Source organism: Myotis nattereri (genome assembly GCF_964212035.1).
Source record: "Myotis nattereri genome assembly, chromosome: 8".
Lineage (NCBI taxonomy): Eukaryota > Metazoa > Chordata > Mammalia > Chiroptera > Vespertilionidae > Myotis > Myotis nattereri.
Window position 1 is genome coordinate 5,162,191 of NC_138083.1, and position 24,370 is coordinate 5,186,560.

Below are 24,370 nucleotides of genomic sequence, written 5' to 3' on the forward strand. Positions count from 1 at the left end.
AACATGATTAGGATAGCATAAAATGCATTTATAAGTATTTAATCCTGTTATGTTCCAGACAGTGATCTGGAGATGCTAGGAAATTCTTTTCCCCCAAAATAGAGTATTTGGAATCCTCTCTCCTCTGGATTTCTATAGTAATAGTACATTATCCCTGTATTCTCTAGAAGCCATTCTACATGAGCAGCTGCTTAGAACCCTTTTTTTGCTTCTTTACCCTGGTATAGATCAGTGATGGTGAACCTTTTGAGCTCGGCATGTCAGCATTTTGAAAAACCCTAACTTAACTCTGGTGCTGTGTCACACATAGAAATTTTTTGATCTTTGCAACCATAGTAAAACAGAGATTTATATTTTTGATATTTATTTTATATATTTAAATGCCATTTAACAAAGAAAAATCAACCAAAAAATGAGTTTGCGTGTCACCTCTGACATGCGTGTCATAGGTTTGCCATCACTGGTATAGATGGTCTTTATGATCTGACCTCTGGCTATTGCTCTGACAGCTCAAACTGTTCTTTATGCTTACTGTGTTCCAGCTGCATCTTACTTTTTTCTGGTCCTCTAATACAGATTATGCCCATTTTAGGTCTTTCTGCTTGCTGGCTCTTCTGCTTAGAAACCTCCTCCAGATCTTTGTATCTTAGTTCCTTCCCATTTAGATTCTAGCACAAAGCTCACCTCCTTGTAGAGATATTCTCTAATAACCTAAAGTAACCTCCCAGCCACATCACAACACATTGTCCTGCTTTATTTTTTTTTTAGTAAGCTGTTTCTACTTAAAGTTACTGTGTTTATTGTTTGTTTGTTTGTTGTCTGCTTTCTCCCCATTGAATGTAAGATTCATGAAATCCAGAGCACAACTTTCTCATTTATAGCTATCCATATTTATTATAAGAATAAATAAATAGAATATTCAAAAAACTGAAAGTTACATTGTATGGTTAGTGCAAAGGAGACTGGAAATAATAAGGCAGTGTGAAGCCAAATGATTAAAAGTAGGAGGTAACGGAGAAAACCAAGATGGTGGTATAGGTAAACACTGGAAATTGCTGCTTAGCACAACCACTTCAAGAATACAACTAAAAGACGGAACAGACATCATCCAGAACCACAGGAAGGCTGGCTAAGTGGAAATTCTACAACTAGAAGGAAGGAGAAAAGCATACTGAGACTCAGAGGAGCTACGGTGTGGAAGTAAAGTACAGAGGTATGGAGGCACACGCAGAGAGGGCTGGAGGCTGAGGACACGGTTGTCTTTTTCAATTGGTAGGGAGTCTCAACCTCTGAGCTCTAGTTCCGGGCGAGTCTCTGGGGACCCAGACTCATACGGAAGAAACTGGACTGTCTGGCATCAGTTGGAACTCGAGGGCAGCTTTCTCTTGGAGGTGCTTGCAGCGATTGCCAGGACACTGAGAAGCAGGGCCTCTGAGGGCAGCCATAGCTGCTTGCTCCACCCTGTTGATCCCCTGAGACCCCTGCCCTGCCCAAGCTGTGCGCCGGCTTTTGCATATGAAAGGCCTGGCCCTTTGCAATCTGAAAATTACCTAACAAACTTGCAGCTGGCCCAAGGCCGCACAGCAACTTGCATTGCTTCACAGCTGATCTCCTGCTGGGTAGCCTTAGGCAGAGGCTAAATTAGCACCTCCTTAGGGATCCAGGAGCCAGTGTGCCCGGTGGTCAGAGTGGGACCATCCAGACTGCAGCTCCTCGGATACATAAAGGACACACTCAGGGGGCAGACTCAGTGAGCACCAAAGCCCCACTGAAGCAAGTCTTGCCCCAGAAGAGTGTCTCCAGCTCAGAAGTTCTCCCACTGCAGACACAGCTGATTCTCACAGCCAGTTGGCCTGGAGGTCAATTCCTCCCAGTGATACCTACAACAATCAAGGCTTAACTACAACAAGACTGTGCACAAAGCCCACAAGGGGGTGCACCAAGAGTGTCCACCTCAGGTAATTGGGGAGGCTGAGCCACTGGGCCCTATAGGACACCTATCACAGAAAACCACTCTATCAACCCAGGGAAGCATAAAAAATGCAGAGACAAAGAAACAGGACACAAGTGACAGAAATGGAGGAAAGCAAACTACTGGGTATAGAGTTCAAAACCACACTTTTAAGATTTTTCAAGAATTTTCTAGAAACTGCCGATAAACTTAATGAGATCTACAAGAAATCTAATGAGACCCTCGAGGTTGTGAAAAAGGACCAACTAGAAATTAAGCATACACTGACTGAAATAAAGGATATTATACAGACTCCCACTAGCAGACTAGAGGAGCGCAAGAATCAAGTCAACGATTTGAAATACGAAGAAGCAAAAAACACCCAACCGGAAAAGCAAAATGAAAAAAGAATCCAAAAATACGAAGATAGTGTAAGGAGCCTCTGGGACAGCTTCAAGCGTACCAACATCAGAATTATAGGGGTGCCAGAAGAAGAGAGAGAACAAGATATTGAAAACCTATTTGAAGAAACAATGACAGAAAACTTCTCCTACCTGGTGAAAGAAATAGACTTACAAGTCCAGGAAGCGCAGAGAACCCCAAACCAAAGGAATCTAAAGAGGACCACACCAAGACACATCATAAGTAAAATGCCAAGAGCAAAAGACAAAGAAAGAATCTTAAAAGCAGCAAGAGAAAGAAACTCAGTTACCTACAAGGGAGTACCCATATGACTGTCAGCGGATTTCTCAACAGAAACTTTGCAGGCCAGAAGGGAGTGGCAAGAAATATTCAAAGTGTTGAATGCCAAGAACCTACAACCAAGATTACTTTATCCAGCAAAGCTATCATTCAGAATTGAAGGTCAGATAAAGAGCTTCACAGATAAGGAAAAGCTAAAGGAGTTCATCACCACCAAACCAGTATTATATGAAATGCTGAAAGGTATCCTTTAAGAAGAGGAAGAAGAAAAAGGTAAAGATACAAATTATAAACAACAAATACACATCTATCAACAAGTGAATCTAAAAATCAAGTGAATAATCTGATGAACAGAATAAACTGGTGATTATAATAGAATCAGGGGCATAAAAATGGAGTGGACTGACTATTCTTGGGGGGGAAGGGGTGTGGGGAATGTGGGAAGAGACTGGACAAAAATCGTGCACCTATGGATGAGGACAGTGGGGGGTGGGGGTGAGGGCGGAGGTTGGGATGGGAATAGGGTGGAGGGGAGCTATGGGGGGAAAAAAGAGGAACAACTGTAATAATCTGAACAATAAAGATTTAATTTTTTTTTAAAAAAAGAAAGAAGATAAAGAATAAAAGTAGGAGGTAACATCCATTTAATGAACATTAGGAACTATGTGCCAGATATGTGCGAGGTGCTGAATACCACATCATATAAAAGATTCTCCTACTGGGGACAATAGATTAAAAAGGGACAAGACCAGAAGCAGGTAGGAGATTTGCAATAATCCAGGTGAGAAATCATGGTGGCATGGTTTTAGAAAGTTACAGTGGTGATGGATGGAAACATAGATTCCAGAAAAACTTGAGAATAGATAGAATTGAGAAGACCTGGTGATTTGTTTGTGGTAAAAAGAGAAAGGATTAATAAAACTGGGGTTAACTGGATGGTTGGGGATGCTGTCACAGGAGGATGTTTTGTAGATAAAAGATGATGAGTTTAGCTTTGAGCATTTTGATTTGGAGATACTTGCGGGATATTTAGCTGGGGATATCTGGTGGGCAGTTGCATATACTGGTCTGACATTCAGGTAAGGGAACTGAGCCTTAGTAGAGATTTAGAAGCTATCTACATATAGCTGATAAATAAAATCATAGATTTAATGAATGCCTAGATAACAGAACTGTGGAAAACACAAATTTATACAAGGTAGGTAGAAGAGACTTTAGCCTGGAGGATACTTGAAGAATCAGTCAAAAGAGAACACAGTTAAAAGGTATGTTATGGAAGACAAGGGCTTAGTGTTTTCATGAGGAAATGATCCACACTGTAAAAAATGTTATCAATGAAAGCAGTTTCACTTAAGAAACAAGGATTTAGACATTCCTGGAAAGCGGAAATATAGAGGAAATAAGCTATCAAGCTAAGGAAAAGAGCACACTAATAGCTCAAGTGTGATGTGGATTCAAGGGAGGGATTTTTGTTAGGTACTTTCTTTTAAGGATAAGAACTTTTTTAAGTTGATGACTGGGATGGCAGGTTAAATAAAAAGTTAATGCCAAGAGGAAGAGAGTGTAATGGAGGGAGAGTAGGGGGTGAAGATGAAATAAGATGGACACAATGTATTAGTAACTGTTGAAACTAGGTAAGCACATATTTTGCATTAGTTATATAATGATTTCTACTTTTTAAAAAGCTGCTTAAAATTTTCCATAATATAAAAAAAATGTAAAGGAAGGCAGTGAACCATGTGCCTCCATATACAAGGAAGAGTCATTTTGAAGTTAGTAGATGATAACCAGTAGGTTCTGGCACAGAGTATGTCACTTGGCATGGGCCTGGAAGGTAACATCTGTGTTTTACACACAGAGAAACAGAAAGCTGCTCAGAGCACTGGGCTTAGATGATTCCAACACTTTCCTCCTGACCCGGAGCTTTTGAGCTTTGGGAGAATTAGCACCTTAACTGAAGAGGGTTATAATGGTAGTGTTGCCATCAGAGTATAGACTGGTTTCAATTAGGGAGAATTTCTATAGAATGAGAGTGGTCCTTAAGTTAACTACAAAACTGCATCTATTTTTCTCACAGATTACTGGAAGGTTTTAGGATTCCATCTCTTAGGAATGGCATCCAATGTTCACTGACTTTTTTTGTTAATTCAGTATTTTATTCAGTTATACACATTTTCTTTTTTAAATGTATTTTTATTGATTTCAGAGAGAAAGAGAGATAGAAACATCAGTGATGAGAGAGAATCATTGATTGGCTGCCTCCTGCATGCCCCTTACTGGGGATCGAGCCAGCAATCCAGGCATGTGCCCTTAACTGGAATCAAACCTGGGACCCTTCAGTCCACAGCCCGATGCTCTATCCACTGAGCCAAACCAGCTAGGGCTATACACATTTTCAATGAAAGTACTTGAAGGGAAAATTATTTTAGGTTATTACTGTGCATTCAATGTTTAAATCTAAGGACAGTCAATAAGTGAAAATTGAGGAATGTGTATTTCACAAAACACTTCCAAGGAAGAAATGACAGGTTTTGATAACATTTTTGTTGTTGTTGTTAATCCTCACCTGAGGATATTTGTTTTTTTGTTGGTTTTTCAGAGACAGTGGAATGGAGGGGAGGAGGGGGAGAGAGAGAGAGAGAGACCTGGTAGTGAGAGAGACACATCAACTGGTTGCCTCTTGCCCGTGGCCTGACCAGGACATGGAGCAAACCTGAAACTCAGGTACATGCCCTTGATCAGAAATGGAACCTGAGTCCCTTTGGTGCATGGGCTGACACTGTAACCACTGAACCACACCAGCCAGGGCAGGATTTGGTAATTTTTTAAAAGGTATCTTCAAATAAATATTAATGAACAGTCACTTTTTTATGTCAAGAGTCAGAAACCATAAAATTAATACCATTAATTTCCTTTTAAGAGTGAAACAAATAAATGTGACATGTATAATGTATTATGCAGTCAATAGATGGAGCAAGAAACATGTTATATCAACTGGTTACTTAGTAATAAATAACCATTATTGGTTGTATAACTGAAAAATTGTGATTATAGAAGCTTTAAAGCAGGAATAAATTATTTGTTTATAGTTAAAACCTGTTTTTAAATTTTAAGGATCATCAGTGGGAAGCAGTCACTGTGCCTGAGGAAGAAGTACAAATATACTACATTAAAGGTATTAGTCTTATTTTCTGATTCTCTTCTTGACTCATCATATGGAGTACAAGTTGGATGCTGTCTGGGAAAACTAAATAGGCTAATAAAAGCAAAGTCAACATTTTCATTATGTTCACCTTCATAAATTTGATGGTTACTTTCCCCCCTCCCATAATCTCCCAGCTCCCTCCTGTACTTATTTCCTTCTCTGTCTAGTCTACAGTCCATGAACAGTCACGTTCTTGTTATTATGTTCAGGAGTCTTGCCCTTCCATAGTATTTTTTCAATTAGATCCAAACAACTGGAACTGCATAATCCTGGTGGACAAAAACAGTTTGGCAGACTGGCACCACTGCAGGTTCAGATATCAAGACCTATTAATCATTGCAATTGGCATGGAGTAGAGCAGCAGTAGCCATCCGATGGTCTGTGGACCACTGGTGGTCCATAAGGTCCGAAAAGTTGGCAACTGCTGGTTCAAGGAAACCTTTGGAGCAGCGGTCGCCAACTGGTGGTCCATGAGGTCCGAAAGTTTGGTGACCACTGGGGTAAAACATCATGACAGTTCTTATTTGTATTTTCCTAATGACGAGTGGTATTGAGCACTTTCTCATATACGTAGTGGCCATTCATGCATCTTCCTTTGTGAAGTATTTATTTAAATATTTATGCCGAAACCGGTTTGGCTCAGTGGATAGAGCGTCGGCCTGCGGACTGAGAGGTCCCAGGTTCGATTCCGGTCAAGGGCATGTACCTGGGTTGCGGGCATATCCCCAGTGGGAGATGTGCAGGAGGCAGCTGATCGATGATTCTCTCTCATCGATCTTTCTAGCTCTCTATCTCTCTCCCTTCCTCTCTGTAAAAAATCAATAAAATATATTTAAAAAAATAAGTAAATAAATAAATATTTAAACATTTTGTCCATTTTTTACTGGACTGCCTTCTTTTACTACATTTTTGAGTTCTTACATATACTAGATACCAATTCTTTGACAGATATATGTTCCATGAATATTTTTCTCCCAGTCTATCTCTTACTTATTTTCTTAATGGTCATTATGAAATGGCCCTATTTTGCCTATGGTAATATTATTTGCTCTGTAATCTACTTTATGTAACATTAATATACCCTTCTAGCTTTTCATTGGTTAGTTATAGCAAGGCATATATTTTATTTTTAACTTATTCATTTGTGTGTGTGTGTGTGTGTGTGTGTGTGTGTTTACGTATATATAATGAATTTCTTGCAGGTGTCATATATTGGCTCTTGTTTTTTAAATGTAATTTGTAATTTTTAAATGTAATTATTGATATACTTTAAATTTACCATCTAGCTCTTGTAAAATCTTTCCATTCCACCTGCCATGTTTCTATTTTTCTCTCTTTTTCTTCCTTTGTGTTAATACATTTTACATGCTTGTATTGTATCTCTTTTGTTGGCTTTATACTTCTTTTCTTAGTGGTTGATTTAGGGTTTATTTGATACATCTTTAACCTAATAGTGTGTATGTTCAAGTAATATTATACCCCTTTATGTAGAGTATAAGAACCTTGTAACACAATATACTTCCAAAATAGCATAGAATGTTTGCTCACTCAGTTTCTCTTTTGTTTTTTTTTTGCAATAATAAAAAAAAGTATAATATAAAATTGACCATCTTGGCCATTTTTAAGTGTATAGTTCAGAATATTAAGTATATTTACATTGTTGTGAAATAGATCTCCAGAACTTTTGTCATCTTGCAAAATTGAAAGTCTGTATCCATTAAACAACTCCACTTTCACCCCTTCACCTAGCCAGTGATAACCATCGTTCCATGTTTTATTTGTATGAATTTGACTTTTAAGTGTAATTAATTAATATTCATTTCTAAAACCTGAAAACTTAATGTTGAAACTCATGACTCCCCCTAGTAACCTCCTCCCCCCCCGCCCTCCCCCCCCCCACAAAAAACACACACAAAAAACAACCACTGGCACTGTTTGAGTTAGAAAATGTTGCAACTATCTTCAAACAATTAATAATTCTTAGTTCTATCAAATGACATTACTGTGGAAGTTTCATGACTGTATAGTTGCAAAAGCAAGTAAGACATTTTCAGCTGGGTAGCCTCATAAAAATCAGAATGTTCTAGATTGCAAGATAGTGACCGGCAAGAAGGTAGGGAGGGAGAGAGTGAGGGAGTGATAGAGGAGTGTGTGGTGTTTGTGTGTGTGTGAGCTAGGGACAGTTAGATCCTGCAGGTCTTCCAGGGTACTGCCAAACCGGGCAGTCTTAGACAGCGAAACCCTGCTGCCACCACAGACACTCCAGGGGCAGCCAGCACGGGCACAGAGACCACGCCATCTTGAAAAACAGAATTGCTTGAGACTAGTATCCTAGCCTCACCACAACCCAATCTGGTCTCAGACACAAACCAGGACCCTACAGCCACTGGGGACAAAGACCTGCAACCACAGCTGCAGACCCACAGACACCAAGAATCCAGACATCCTGGCTCCAGATTTCTGTGAGTCACAGAGCCCAACCCCCTCCCCACAGGCCCACTACAGCGGCATAGGAACTGCTAGACCCACTCTGCGCAAGGAGGCCTCCTGCCCACACAGGGCAGCTGTACTACCTGAATTTGAGCCTGGGTGCACAGACACTGGGAGGCTGTTTCCCAAAGTGCGCACTCACGTGACCAGACCCCATGCCCACACAAGGTGGCTGCACTACCTGAATTTGAGCCTGGGCGCGCAGATACTGGGAGGCTATTTCCTGCAGCGCGCACTTGCGCGACCAGACCCCATGCCAACATAGGGAGGCTGCGCTACCTGAATTTGAGCCTGAGTGCACAGACATAGGGAGGCTGTTTCCCACATTGTGCACTTGCATGACCAGACCCCAAGCCCACACAGGGCAGCTGTGCCACCTGACTTTGATTCTGGGCAAGCGCACATGGAAGTCTGTTTCCCACAGCACAGGAGTGGACCTCCTGCCGACACAGGGAGGCTGTGCTACCCAGTCCCCCAAGCAGACCGGGGACCCTGATTCTCCACATGAGAGGCAGCACTGAGTACCAGTGACTTGACTCTGTTTCTCATCGTACATACATGGGATCCCTGATTCCCAGCGCACGCACACTAAGAGCCAGTGACTCCTCCAATTCTCAGCGCATGCACACACAGGGACCCTGATTCTTGGCACAAGGCCCCACCAAGCAACAGAGACTCTGATACTCGATTTGTGGTGCGGGCACAGGGGGACTCTGACTCCTGGCGTGCGCTAGGGGACTCTGATTTTTGGCACACACCAGTGGAGTTCTTGATTCTAGGTGTGTGCACAAAGCCACATTGAGTGCTGGTGACTCTGATCCTGGGTGAGCATGGCTCCCACCGACCCATGGTAGCCACATGTCTTGGTGTCGGAGTTCTTCAGTGACGCTCGTGTGGCACGAAGCTCCCACTGCACATGGCCCAGGCCCCCACAACTAGTCATTTGAACCTTCTGGTGATAGCCAGAATGGGGAGACAACAAAGCAATCCCCAGAGGAAAGAAAAAGAGGCATCACCAAGGAAGGAAATAAGTGAAACAGAGGCATGCAACATGACATGAAAAGAATTCTGAGTAATGGTCATACAGTTCATAAACCTGATGGATGAGAAAATCAATAACCTATGCAAAAATCAGAAAGAAATCAAAAGTGATATAGCTACAATCAAAAACGCTATGTAAGGTTTCAACAGTACACTAGAAGAAGCAGAGGACTGAATTAGTGAGTTACAAGATAAGGTAGAGAAACAAGCCCAAGCTGGATAGCAACTGGAGAAAAAAATTAGAAAGCAGGAAGAGAGCCTGTGGGAGCTTTGGGAAAACTTGAAACAAAGAAACATACGTATAATAGGGCTACCAGAAGGACAAGAAGAACAGCAAGGATTAGAAAATCTATGTGAAGAAATAATGACAGAAAACTTCCCTGATATGGGGAAGAAAAAACATAAGTACAGAGTCCCAAGCCAGATGAATCCCAAAAGACCCACACCAAGACACGTCATAATTACAATGGCAAATGTTAACGACAAAGAGAGAATCTTAAAGTCTGCAAGAGAGAGACAGAAAGTTACGTACAAAGGATCCCCCATCAGATTATCAAATGATTTCTCAACAGAAACACATCAAGCTAGAAGGGAATGGAATGAAGTATACAAAGTGATGCAAAGCAAAGGACTGAATCCAAGAATACTCTATCCAGCAAGACTATCAATCAAAATTGAGGGGGAAATCAGGAGCTTCACAGACAAAAAAAAAAAAAAAGCTAAGGGAGTTTATCACTACCACGCTAGCAATGCAAGAAATGCTAAAGGGAATGCTGTAAAAAGAAGAAAGAGAAAGAGAGGAAGTAACACAGACATAAAGTACAGAAATGGCTACAAACAAGTACCTATGAATAATAACATTAAACATAAATGGATTAAATGCCCCAATCAAAAGACATCAGGTGACTGAATGGATAAGAAAACATGACTCATATATATGCTGTCTACAGGAGACCACTGCAGAACAAGGGACTCACACAGACTGAAAGTGAAGGGATGGAAAAATATCTATCAGACAAATGGAAATAAAAAAAAAAACCTGAGGTAGCAATACTTATATCTGACAAAATAGACGTCAAAGTGAAGACCATAATAAGACACAAAAAAGGCCACTTCATAATTTTAAAGGGATCAATACACCAAGAGGATATACTCTGGTAAACATTTATGCACCCAATGCAGGAGCTCCCAAATACATAAAAACACTTCTGGAAGATATCAGGGGAAAGATTGACAGCAATGCAATCATAGTAGGAGACTTTATTACCCCATTAACATCACTGGATAAATCCTCTAAACAAAAAAATTAGCAAAGAAACATCAATCCTAAACAACTCACTAGATCAGATGGACTTAATTGACATCTTTAGAACATTCCACCCCAAAACTACAGATATAAATTTTTCTCAAGCACACATGGGACATTTTTAAAGGTAGACCACATATTGGGACACAGGAAGAGTCTATCCAAATTCAAGAGGATTGAAATCATGTCAAGCATCTTCTCAGATCACAATAGCATAAAATTAGAAGTCAACTACAGTAAAAACAATCACAAAAATTCAAACGCTTAGAGGCTGAATAGCATACGGTTAAACAATGAATGGGTTACCAAACAGATCAAAGAAAAAGTAAAAAACATCCTGGAAATAAATGACAATGAAAACATAACAATCCAAAATCTTTGGGACACAGTGAAAGCATTCCTGAGAGGGAAGTTCATAGCATTACAGGCCTACCTAAAAAACAAACAAAACAAACAAACAAACAAACAAACACAAGAAAAAGTAGTAATAAACCATTTAACTATGCAATTCAAAGAATTAGAAAGAGAGCAACAAGAAAAGCCCAGTGTGAGGAGAAGGAAGGAAATAATAAAGATCATAGCAGAAATAAATGACATAGAGACCAAAAAAACAATACAAAATATCAATGAAACCAAGAGTTGGTTCTTTGAAAGGATAAACAAGATTGATGAACCTCTAGCCAGGCTCACCAAGAAGCAGAGAGAGAGGACCCAAATAAACAAAATCAGAAACGAAAGAGGTGAAATAACAACAGACCCCACAGAAATACGTAGAATTGTAAAAAAAAAAAAAATACTGTGAGCAACTCTGCTCCAACAAACTGGTCAACCTACAAGAAATGGACATATTCCTAGAAAAAATACAACCTTCCAAAACTCAACCAGGAGGAATAAAAAAATCTGAATAGGCCAATAACTATGGAGGAAATTGAAGCAGTAATCAAAAAACTTCTAACAAAAAAAAAGCCCTGGACCAGATGGCTTCACAGGGGAGTTTTATCAAACATTCAAAGAAGGAATAAAGCCTATCTTCCTCAGACTATTCCAAAAAATTCAAGAGGAAGGAGCACTTCCAAGCTCTTTCTATGAAGCCAGCATTACCCTAATCCCTAACCCAGATAAAGACAATACAAAGAAAGAGAATTACAGGCCAATACCACTCATGAACATAGACGCCAAAATCCTCAACAAAATCCTAGGAAATCGAATCCAGCATTACATTGGAAAGATCATGCACCATGACCAATTGGGATTTATTCCAGGGATGCAAGGATGGTACAATATCTGCAAATCAATAAATGTGATACACCACATAAACAAACTGAGAGATAAAAACCATATAATCATATCCATTGATGCAGAAAAAGCATTTGGCCAAAACCGGTTTGGCTCAGTGGATAGAGCCTCGGCCTGCAGACTGAGGGGTCCCGGGTTCGATTCCGGTCAAGGGCATGTGCCTGGGTTGCAGGCACATCCTCAGTGGGAGATGTGCAGGAGGCAGCTCATTGATGTTTCTCTCTCATCGATGTTTCTAACTCTCTATCTCTCTCCCTTCCTCTCTGTAAAAAATCAATAAAATATATTTTTTTTAAAAAGCATTTGACAAAATCTAACATCCTTTTTTTGTGTGGATTTCACTTGTTGTTTTTTTTTTAAATTAAATCTTTATTGTTCAGATTATTACAGTTGTTCCTCTTTTTTCCCCCCATAGCTCCCCTCCACTCTGTTCCCACCCCACCCGCTGCCCATATCCCCGCAACCCACTGTTCTCATCCATAGGTGTACAATTTTTGTCCAGTCTCTTCCCACTCCCCTTTCCCCCCCAAGAATGGTCAGTCCACTCCCTTTCTATGCCACTGATTCTATTATATTCACCAGTTTATTCTGTTCATCAGATTATTTATTCACTTGATTTTTAGATTCACTTGTTGATAGATGTGTATTTGTTGTTCAGCTGACAGTCGTATGCGTACTTCCTTGTAGGTAACTGATTGTTTTTCTCTTGCTGCTTTTAAGATTCTCTCTTTGTCTTTTGCTCTTGGCATTTTAATTATGATGTGTCTTGGTGTGGTCCTCTTTAGATTCCTTTGGTTTGGGGTTCTCTGCGCTTCCTGGACTTGTAAGTCTATTTCTTTCACCAGGTAGGAGAAGTTTTCTGTCATTGTTTCTTCAAATAGGTTTTCAATATCTTGTTCTCTCTCTTCTTCTGGCACCCCTATAATTCTGATGTTGGTACGCTTGAAGCTGTCCCAGAGGCTCCTTACACTATCTTCATATTTTTGGATTCTTTTTTCTTTTTGTTTTTTCCGGTTGGGTGATTTTTGCTTCTTCGTATTTCAAATCTTTGACTTGATTCTTGCGATCCTCTAGTCTGCTGTTAGAACTCTGCATAATATCCTTTATTTCAGTCAGTGTATGCTTAATTTCTAGTTGGTCCTTTTACATAACCTCGAGGGTCTCACTAGATTTCTTGAGGATCTCACTAAATTTATCAGCGGTCTCACTAGATTTCTTGAGGGTGTCACTAAGTTTATCGGCTTTTTCTAGAAAATTCTTGAAAAACCTTAAAAGTGTGGTTTTGAACTCTATATCCAGTAGTTTGCTTTCCTCCATATCTGTCATTTGTGACTTGTTTCTTTGTCTCCGCATTTTTTATGCTTCCCTGTGTTGATAGAGTGGTTTTCTGTGTTAAATGTCCTATAGGGCCCAGTGGCTGAGCCACCACAATTACCTGAGGTGGACACTCTTGGTGCACCCCCGTGTAGGCTTTGTGCACAGTCTTGTTGTAGTTAAGCCTTGATTGTTGTAGGTATCACTGGGAGGAATTGACCTCCAGGCCAATTGGCTGTGAGAATCAGCTGCGTTTGCAGTGGGAGAACTTCTGAGCTGGAGACACTCTTCTGGGGCAAGACTTGCTTCAGTGGGGCTTTGGTGCTCACTGAGTCTGCCCCCTGAGTGTGTCCCTTATATATCTGAGGAGTTGTAATTTGGATGGTCCCACTCTGACCACCGGGCACACTGGCTCTTTGATCTCTAAGGAGGTGCTAATTTAGCCTCTGCCTGAGGCTACCCAGCAGGAGCTATGAAGAGTTTCCTCTTCTTTGTTTGGGGTTTGGAGGTGCCTAGATGAGGCCCAGCTGTGAAGCTATGCAAGCTGCTGTGGGGCCTTGGACCTTCTTTTGGAAGATCTGGGTCGCTCTGATTCAGCTGCAGTATGTTAGGTAATTTTCAGGTTGCAAAGGACCAAGCCTTTCATATGCAAAAGCCCCTGTGCACCCCTTGGGTAGCGCGGGGTCTCGGGATCAACAGGGCGGAGCAAGCAGCTGTGGCTACTCCCCAGTCCTACCATAAGAGGCCCCGCGTCTCAGTGTCCAAGTAATCGCTGCAAGCACCTCTGAGAGAAAGCTACCCTCGAGTTCTGCCTGATGCCAGACAGTCCAGTTTCTCCCCGTATGAGTCTGGGTCCCCAGAGACTCACTCGGAACTGGAGTTAGGAGCAGTCGGGAGCTTGAGACTCCCACCCAATTGAAAAAGACAACCGCGTCCTCAGCCGCCAGCTCTTTCCACATGCGCAGCGTCCTCAGCCGCCAGCCCTCTCCACATGCGCCACGTCCTCAGCCACCAGCCCTTTCCAAGTGCGCAGCATCTTCAGTTGCCAGGCCTTTCGGCGTGCACCTCTGTACCTCTGCATTTTACTTCCGCACCTCCTTTGAGTCTCAAGTGCTTTTCTCTTTCCTTATAGTTGTAGAATTTCCACTCGGCCAGGCTTCCTGTGGTTCTGGATGATGTCCGTTTTGTCTTTTAGTTGTATTTTTTTTTTAATTAAATCTTTATTGTTCAGATTATTACATTTGTTCCTCTTTTTCCCCCCCATAACTCCCCTACTCCCAGTTCCCACCCCACCCTCCACCCTCACTCCCCACCCACTGTCCTCATCCATAGGTGCATGATTTTTGTTCAGTCTCTTCCCGCATCTCCCACACCCCTTTCCCCCCCAAGAATAGTCAGTCCATTCCCTTTCCATGTCCCTGATTCTATTATGATCACCAGATTATTTATTCACTTGATTCTTAGATTCACTTGTTGATAGATGCATGTTTGTTGTTCATAATTTGTATCTTTACCTTTTTCTTCTTCTTCCTCTTCTTAAAGGATACCTTTCAGCATTTCATATAATACTGGTTTGGTGGTGATGAACTCCTTTAGTTTTTCCTTATCTGTGAAGCTCTTTATCTGACCTTCAGTTCTGAATGATAGCTTTGCTGGATAAAGTAATCTTGGTTGTAGGTTCTTGGTATTCATCACTTTGAATATTTCTTGCCACTCCCTTCTGGCCTGCAAAGTTTCTGTTGAGAAATCAGCTGACAGTCGTATGGGTACTCCCTTGTAGGTAACTGAGTTTCTTTCTCTTGCTGCTTTTAAGATTCTCTCTTTATCTTTTGCTCTTGGCATTTTAATTATGATGTGTCTTGGTGTGGTCCTCTTTGGGTTCCTTTTGTTTGGGGTTCTCTGCGCTTCCTGGACCTGTAAGTCTATTTCTTTCACCAGGTGGGGGAAGTTTTCTGTCATTATTTCTTCAGATAGGTTTTCAATATCTTGGTCTCTCTCATCTTCTGGCACCCCTATAATTCTGATGTTGGTACGCTTGAAGCTGTCCCAGAGGCTCCTTACACTATCTTCCTATTTTCGGATTCTTTTTTCATTTTGCTTTTCTGGTTGGGTGTTTTTTTGCTTCTTCGCATTTCAAATCTTTGCCTTGATTCTTGCGGTCCTCTGGTCTGCTGTTGGGAGTCTGTATAATATTTGTTATTTCAGTCCGTGTATGTTTAATTTCTAGTTGGTTCTTTATCATAACATCGAGGGTCTCATTAGATTTCTTGAGGATCTCACTACATTTATCGGCGGCTTCTAGACAGTTCTTAAGAGACCTTAAAAGTGTGGTTCTGAACTCAATATCCTCCATTGACAGTTTTGTCCTGTTTCTTTGTCTCCGCATTTTTTATGCTTTCTTGGTGCACCCCCTAGTGGTCTTTGTGCGCAGTCTTGTTGTAGTTAAGCCTTGATTTTTGTCGGCAATACCGGGGGTGATTTGACCTCCAGGCCAACTGGCTATGAGAGTCCACTGTGTCTGCAGTGGGAGAGCTTCTGTGCTGGATCTCTAGGGCGGTGCTAATCTAGCGTTTACCTGAGGCTATCTGCCAAATGGCTCTGCGCAGGGCTTGGGCAGGGCGGGTCCCCGGGGTTCTACAGGGTGGGCCGGAGGGAACAGTTATGGCTGCTCTCAGTCCCATCCCTAGGGGCTCCGCCTCACAGAGTCCTAGCAATCGCTGCAAACCTCGGAGAGAAAGCTGCCTTCGAGTTCCGACCGAAGCCAGACAGTCCCGCTTCTCCCGTTTGAGTCTGGGTCCCTAGAGACTCGCCCGGATCTGGAGCTCAGAGTCTGAAACTCCCTCCCGATTGAAAACAACAACTGCGCCCTCCACCTCCATCCCGCTCCTCGTGCACTCGGCACCTTAGTATTTCACTTCAGCACTGCGCCTCCTCTGAGTCTGGGTATGATATTCTCTTTCCTCCTAGTTGTAGAATTTCCACTCATCCAGCCTTCCTGTGGTTCTGGATTATGTCAGTTCCATCTTTTAGTTGTTTTTTGAAGTGGTTGTGTGAGGCAGCAATTTCCAGTGGTTACCTAAGCCGCCATCTTGGTTTCTCCCTAACATCCTTTCTTGATAATAACTCTCAGCAAGGTGGGAATAGAAGGATCATACCTCAACATAATAAAAGCCATATATGACAAACCCACAATCAACATCATACTCAATGGGCAAAAACTGAAACCATTTCCCCTAAGAACAGGAACAAGACAGGGATGCCCACTCTCACCACTCCTGTTCGACATAATACTAGAAGTACTAGCCATTTCTTCTCCAGACAAGAAGAAGGAATAAAAGGCATCCAAATTGGAAAAGAAGACGTAAAACTGTCCTTATTCACAGATGATATGAAATTGTACATAGAAAACCCCAAAGACTTCATCACAAAACTATTAGACTTAATAAATGAATTCGGCAATTTAGCAGGATACAAAATTAACACCCAGAAGTCTATAGCTTTTCGATACACCAATAATGAACTCACAGAAAGAGAAATTAAAAAGCAATCCCATTTACCATTGCAACAAAAAAATTAAGATAACTGGGAATAAACTTAACCAAGGGGACAAAAGACCTGTACTCAGAAAATTTCAGGACGCTTAAAAAAGAGCTAGAGGGCCCTAACTGCTTTGGCTCAGTGGATAGAGCGTCAACCTGTGGACTGAAGGGTCCCAGGTTCGATTCTGGTCAAGGGCATGTACCTTGGTTGTGGGCACATCGCCAGTAGGGAGTATGCAGAAGGCAGCTGATTGATGTTTCTCTCTCATTGATGTTTCTAACTATCCTTCTCTCTTCCTCTCTGTACAAAGTCAATAAAATATATATTAAAAAAAAAAGATAGAGGAAGACATGAACAAATGGAAGAATATACCATGTTCATGGATTGGTAGAATCAACATCATTAAAATGTCCATACTACCCAAAGCAATCTATAAATTCAATGCAATCCCCATTAAAATACCAACAGCATACTTCAAAGACCTAGAACAAATTCTACAAAAATTCATCTAGAATAAAAAAAAGACCCCGAATAGCTGCAGCAATCTTGAGAAAGAAGAACAGTGTTGGAGGGGTCATAATACCAGATATCAAGCTATACTACAAAGTCACTGTTCTCAAAACTGCCTGGTACTGGCACAAAAACAGACATATAGACCAATGGAACAAAACAGAGAACCCAGAAATCAACCCAAGCCATTATGCTCAATTAATATTTGACTAAAGAAGCAAGAGCACACAATGGAGACAAGACAGTTTCTTCAATAAATGGTGTTGGGAAAACTGGACAGATACTTGCAAAAAAATGAAACTAGACCACCAACTTACGCGATACACAAAAATAAACTCAAAATGGATAAAGGACTTAATGTAAGATGTTAAGCCATAAAAATCTTAGAAGAAGCCATAGGCAGCAAAATAGCAGACATTTGTCATAGCAATATCTTTACCGATACAGCTCCTAGGGCAGTGGAAACTAAAGAGAAAAATAAACAAATGGGACTACATCAAAATAAAAAGCTTCTGCACAACAAAATAAACCCATCAATAAAACAAGCCTACAGTATGGGTGAACATATTTGCCAATGTTATCTCTGATAAGGGTTTAATCTCCAACATTTATAGGAAACTCATACAACTTAACAAAAGGAAGAAAATCCAAACAAAAAATGGGCAAAAGACCTAAATAGACACTTTTTATAAGAGGACATCAGAAAGCCAAGAGACATATGAAAACATGCTCATAGTCACTAATCATCCAAGAAATGCAAATCAAAACAACAATGAGGTACCATCTCCCACCTGTCAGAATGGCTATCATCAATAAATCAACAAATGACAAGTGCTGGAGTGGATGTGGAGAAAAAGGAACCCTTCTTCACTGCTGGTGGAAATGCATACAGGTGCAACTATTGTGGAAAACAGTGTGGCGTTTCCTCAAAAAATTAAAAATGGCACTGCCATTTGACCCAGTAATACCACTTCTAGGAATATATCCCAAGAAAACAGAAACACCAATCAGTAAGAATAATTCACCCCTATGTTCATAGCAGCACAATTTACAGTAGCTAAGATTTGGAAATAGTCTAAATGCCCATCAGCAGATGAGTGGATTAGAAAATAGTGGTACATCTACACAGTGGAATACTACGCTGCTGTAAAAAGGAAGGAATTCTTACCATTTGCAACAGCATGCATGGAACTGGAGAGCATATTATGCTAAGTGAAATAAGCCAGTCAGTGAAAGATAAATATCACATGATTTCACTCATTTGTGGAATATAAAGAACATTATAAACTGTTGAACAAAAATAGAGGCAAGGAAGCATGGAACAGACTGTCAAACTACAGTGGGAAGGCAGGGGAGGTTTAGTGGGGGGTAAGAGATCAACCGAAGGACTTGTATGCATACATATAAGCATAACCAGTAGACACAAAACACTGGGGGGGCAGTTGAGTGCAAGTGCCAGGGGGTAGGGGAGGCCAAGAGGAGGTCAATGGGGCAAAAAAAAGGAGACATATGTTCTATTTGTAATACCTTAAACAATAAAACAAAAATAAATAAAAGAATCAGAGTATTCTAGGCTGTGGGGACACGTGTCCTTTAGTGTAGGTCACTGAGTGGCCAACAGAGCTTTTCCTGTTGTAGGGATAAATTTTTCTACTTGGTGTGCTCCTTTTCCCTCAAGATTATTTCCTGCCCAAAAGTATAAATGGGTACATGGGGCACAGGGACGGGGGGGCGGGGAGAGGAGGGGAGACAAAACTATACATGATCAGCAAGAAGAGCACTAGTGGAGGTTGGACAGGGCCAAAGTGGCGGTTGGCCCATAATACAGGAACAGGCATTGGGTGCCAAGTAAATCTTTGATGATTTCTTGGAGGATGGGAGGTGAATACCTCTTATAAACTGGCACTTACAATATCTTCTTTTCACTGGATTGATAAATTCATTGAAGGTTAACACTATATCCTTACTTCACAATTTCCTAGCACTCATGTTTTTAGCAAATGCTGTTTGTCTACTGTCAACATGTTTGTAACTACTGTGAATTTAATAGAAATGTTCAAACAGATGCTTACGTATAGAAATATTGTTATTTATGGAATGAGCTCTTTTCTTTGCCTCTTTTAAATTAAGAAAATAGTTTTCTCAGATATGTTCAAGGACTATTTATTAAGAACCTGTTGGTGTTCAGAATATATTCAGAGCTTTTAGCTCATTAGTTATTTTATGGCCCGTTAATTTATAGATCAGAAAGGGAGGCTCTGAAAAATAAATTGACTTAAAATTTATTTTAAAATTGACTTGATTTGTTTACATAGATAATATTAGAATTAATTTAAATACTGTGAAATTCTAAAAGTTAACTTTATCAAATTTACTTTTATGAATATGCTGTATACTTTTCTTATTTATAGTATACCTATAGAGTAGTATCATAGAAATGAATATAAAGTAATCAGTGTGATTTGTTTGTGTACAGAGAAAGAATCGAAGAAGCTACTGACCATAATTCTGAAAAGTATTTTAAAAATTAGTAACACAGAAGGGAAAGAATTGCTTTTGTATTTTGATGCTTCATTAGAAATCACTATTGTGACAGAAAAACTTTTTGGTGCAAATAAACATTGGGTAAGTGTTTAAACTATTTATAATCCATTATTTTCAGATTCTGGAAACTTGGTTACTTGGGATTATAAGTTTCATTAATTTTTACTAGAATTTTTTAAATGACACATAGATTTTTAGTTCTTTAAATTTGTATTGGAATAGCCATTAGATTGTTAGCCATACCCTTTGAGATACCTATTAGGAAAAATTTCAGATGACAAAATTAGCAGCAGCTACTAAAAGCATTTAGTGAATTCCTGCCAACTATTTAAAACATAAAATGAGATGAAGCCCTGTTTTCAAGATAATAAATATAATTTGTGAGAATTACAGAATAAACCTCAGAAGATGTAAGTAAGTGACATAAGGAAAATGAAGTATAGACATTGAGGGAAGAGAATACTCTTTAGAAGTCAGACTTGAAGGAAAGGCTGTAGAGATGGGGTTTGAATGGCCTTTGAAGTTTATGGATAAAAGTAGGTACGACCCTTTCCACCACAGTATGAGTTAGATATTGTCTAATTGGAAATCCAAGGTGACAATTCATGTTATGTTGTGGGGAAATAGTCTGTCGACAAGTTCAGGCTGCTATAACAAAAATACCATAGACTAGGTGGCTTAAACAACAAACATTGATATCTCACTGTTCTGGAGGCTGGAAAGTCCATGATCCAAGGTACCAGCAGACATGGTGTCTCATGGGAGCACTTTTCCTGGTTCATAGTGGCCATCTTTTCACTGGGTCCTCACATGGTGGGTAGGAAAGGTGAGGGAGCTCTCTTCAGTCTCTTTTATTAGGGCACTATCCCATTTATGAGGGCTCTATTTTGGTTAGCTCTTCACCTCCCAAAGGCCCTGCCTCCTAACACTATCACATTGGGGTTTGGGTTTCAACATGAATTGGGGTGGGAGCACAGTCAGTCTATATAGTGTAAAAGATTTATGGTGAAAAACAGAGAATATGTTTATGAGCAGCCCTTACCAAAATGACGGGCTAAGAAGACTGGTTAGTGGGGAGTCATTAATGTATTCTGAGAAATGTATTTATATATACAAAGTAATGACTTGAAATAATTTGGCAATTTTGAAACAGGTAGGAAATATATTAAAATAGAAAGAGCTAGAAGAAAATGATATCACTGAATTAATTTAATTTTAGGAGTATACCAGCAAACAAGGTATTTCAGTTGCCCAAACATCTGTGCATATACATTTTGACGCAAGTGGATCACAGGTATGTGTCTAACTTACTTGATTTTAATCATTGGGCTAAGTTTAACTCAAATAATAGCACAATAATAAAAGTTCATGTTGTAGGGTAACTGTCTAAAAATTAAATTGTCTAAACATGGATAATGAATGCTTCAATAAGATGTTAATGATTTTTAGACATGTTATTAATGACTAGAGGCCCGGTGCACAAAAATTTGTGCACTTGTGAGGAGGGGAATCCCTCAGCCCGGCCTATGCCCTCTCTCAGTCTGGGACCCCTCAGGGGATGACCACCTGCTGGCTGAGGCCTGCTCCCCGGGGAATTGGGCCTAAGATGGCAATCAGACATCCCTCTGGCAGCCCGGCAGCCCTCGGGGGATGTCCACTTGCCAGCTGGGAGCAGACCTAAGCTGCAGTCGGACATCCTTAGCGCTGCTGAGGAGGCAGGAGAGGCTCCCACCACCACCACTGTACTGGCAGCCATCAGCCTGGCTTGTGGCTGAGCAGAGCTCCCCCATGTGGGAGCACACTGACCACCAGAGGGTAGATCCTGCATTGAGCATCTGCCCCCTGGTGGTCAGTGTGTGTCATAGTGACCAGTCATTCCCAGTCTTTCTGCTGTTAGGGTCAGTTTGCATATTACCCTTTTACTATATAGGATAGAGGCCTGGTGCACGGGTGGGGGCCGGCTGGTTTGCCCTGAATGGTGTCCCGGATCAGGTTGGGGGTCCCGCTTGGCCAGCTGGGTGAGGGGCTGATGGCTGTTTTCAGGCTGCCCGCACCCCCTTCAAGGTGGGGGTCCCCCCTGGGGTGCCTGGCCAGCCTGGATGAGGGGCTGAGGGCTGTTTTCAGGTGGACCAAGCCTGCAACTGAAGCTCCCAGTCTCTCCTTTTTTTTCTTTTCTTTTTTTTTTTTTTATTCTGGGATTTATTTACCTTCTGTAATTGAAACTTTGTTGCGGCTCCAGCTCCAGGGCCGGCTGGCTGAAAGCAGGTATCTAGGGTTTGTTTAGCTTCTATAATTGCAACATAGTTGCTTAGACTGGAGCTCAGAGCCCGGCTGCGGCAGGCAGGGAACCTTGGCTTCCTCCATCACTGGAGCAAGCAAGCCTCATGTTCGCTTCAGCTGCCTGGCTACCGGCCGCCATCTTGGTTGGCAGTTAATTTGCATATCACCCTGATTAGCCAATGGGAAGCATAGCAGAGGTATGGTTAATTACCATGTTTGTCTATTATTAGATAGGATTATTTGAGTACAGAAGATAGGTATTAAGTTTTTAATCAATATCAGTTTTGGTAAGTTTAAAAATCAGAAGAATATGTCCTTCCACTAATGCAAAAGCTTTTGTTAGGTCTATTAACATTTCAAAAGGTGGATGCCTTTAGTTGAGTTATTTTGTAGGACTAAAAATTATAACAATACATAGAATATGGAAAGAATTGACCTTCGGAAGTGTGAGATATCCAATGGTTTTTGAGGATGTCCTATAGTTTTCAGTTTTAAATATTTTTTTCCACATTCTCCAACAGATTCTTGTGCCAGAAAGTCAAATCTCACCTGTTGCAGAAGAACTCATTAGTTTGAAAGAAAATCCTAACTCCCAAAAGAAATTTCCTAAACCTCCAGAATACATCAAAAATAGTACTCAAGGGGACAGAAAAAACAGTCAATCTGAGGTAAATATGGTGTCAAAATAGTTATTTATAAAAAATATATAGATAGATCAAATTATTGTTATATATAATTACAGAGAAAAGCATCTGTAACATTTCAAAGTACTTTCCCTGCCTTTTACAAATAGAAACAAAAGGTAGTGTTTTAGCAAATTGTGTTCATGTGTAAGGTTAGAACAAGGTGCACTCTATACTTGGAAATTCCAAGTTAGAGATATAACCTTTCTGTCCTCTGTTTTCCCCTCTTCCTGTGCCATTGGGGATCTTCTCTAGGTCATGTCCTATAGCACCATTTCTCAGCCTCAGCCTTCTTTGTCATAGCTTCCTAGGACACTGAACATTGCTAACAGCCCTCTCTTCCTTAATGTCCTCCTATTGTTTGACGTCTATGTTAGTATTTTAATTCTCTACCTCCTTCTATTACTGTATCAGAGATACTGTCTCTCCCTACCTCCAGAAAGTAGATTTGCTCTCAAAGCTTCATACCCAAAATCTCTATGCCTTCTCCTTTAGCCAGCTTCCTTCCTGTGCATTAATTTAAGCTCTTAAAGTTCTGTAGCTACATCTCCACTTAGTGTTTTAATATTTCCTTCTCTGTGTCTCCTCAAGCCCTTTTCTGAAGCCTAACAGGTAAGTCTTTATCTTTCACCTCAAATTTGTATCTGCCTTCATACTTCCATAATGCACCATTGACAGTATCCTTTATTCCAGCCTCTTCTCCCCCTTACTACAACCACGGTGTTAGTGATTGTGTTTCCTGTATCTCCCTACTCTCCTCCTTGTTCCCTTTATTGCTCACTTTAACTGACCTCAATTAACATAGTAACCTCTTAATTGATCTTATTTGAACATTGTTTTTCCTCTGATTACCTTATATGGTAAACACTGGTTTTTCTTAATATTAGCACTTTTCTGCTCAGAAAACTTTGTGATCCGTGTTGATCTCACTCAGTCTAACCTTTGACTCTGTTCTGAGACTACAATTTTACTATATCAAAATGCCCTTCACTTTGAGAAGGTCAGTTGCTTTACTCTCTTTTATGTCATGGTCATTCTTGCCTCGATACTTTTACTTAAATTGTTTGTTCCTATTTTACCTTTACTCATCTAAGGTGTACATACATTTGCAAATCTTGGTTCATTTTTCTTCTTCCTGGAGTTTTTTTCTGATTATTTCAGTGTTTACTAATCGCTTACCTTTAAGCAACTATAAATCACACAGGCTTTTCCATACATTTAATCATGTTTGTTATGATTTTTCCCTTTAATCTTGTGTCTGTCATTAAATTTAAAATGTCATAATTTCCTTAGATGATTATATCATAAAAGGCATTTTTGTGTCTTTATATCAGAATCATAACTTGAGTACTTATTAAAATGCAGATTCTTGGACTCTTCCCACCACCCCCTTATAACTACTAAATCATAAACCTCTGGGAAAGATCTTAAGCACAGTAAAGTTTTAAAATATTGCAGTATTGTGAAATTGCCACTATGTTTTCAGTGATTTCAAAAGATATTGTGTG

The 24,370-nt window shown here is 40.5% G+C and overlaps 1 protein-coding gene across 1 annotated transcript in view; it reads left to right on the forward strand.

The window, feature by feature from the left end:
- The window catches only part of SYCP2 (synaptonemal complex protein 2), a gene marked incomplete at its 5' end in the record, with an annotated part of 101,186 nt that overhangs the window by 16,272 nt on the left and 60,544 nt on the right, over positions 1-24,370 (forward strand). Inside the window, 4 exons of the mRNA XM_081097502.1 lie at positions 5,768-5,828; positions 19,832-19,980; positions 21,119-21,193; positions 22,701-22,847. Coding sequence (XP_080953628.1) covers positions 5,768-5,828; positions 19,832-19,980; positions 21,119-21,193; positions 22,701-22,847 — 432 coding nt within the window. The remainder of the gene's footprint in view (positions 1-5,767; positions 5,829-19,831; positions 19,981-21,118; positions 21,194-22,700; positions 22,848-24,370) is intronic.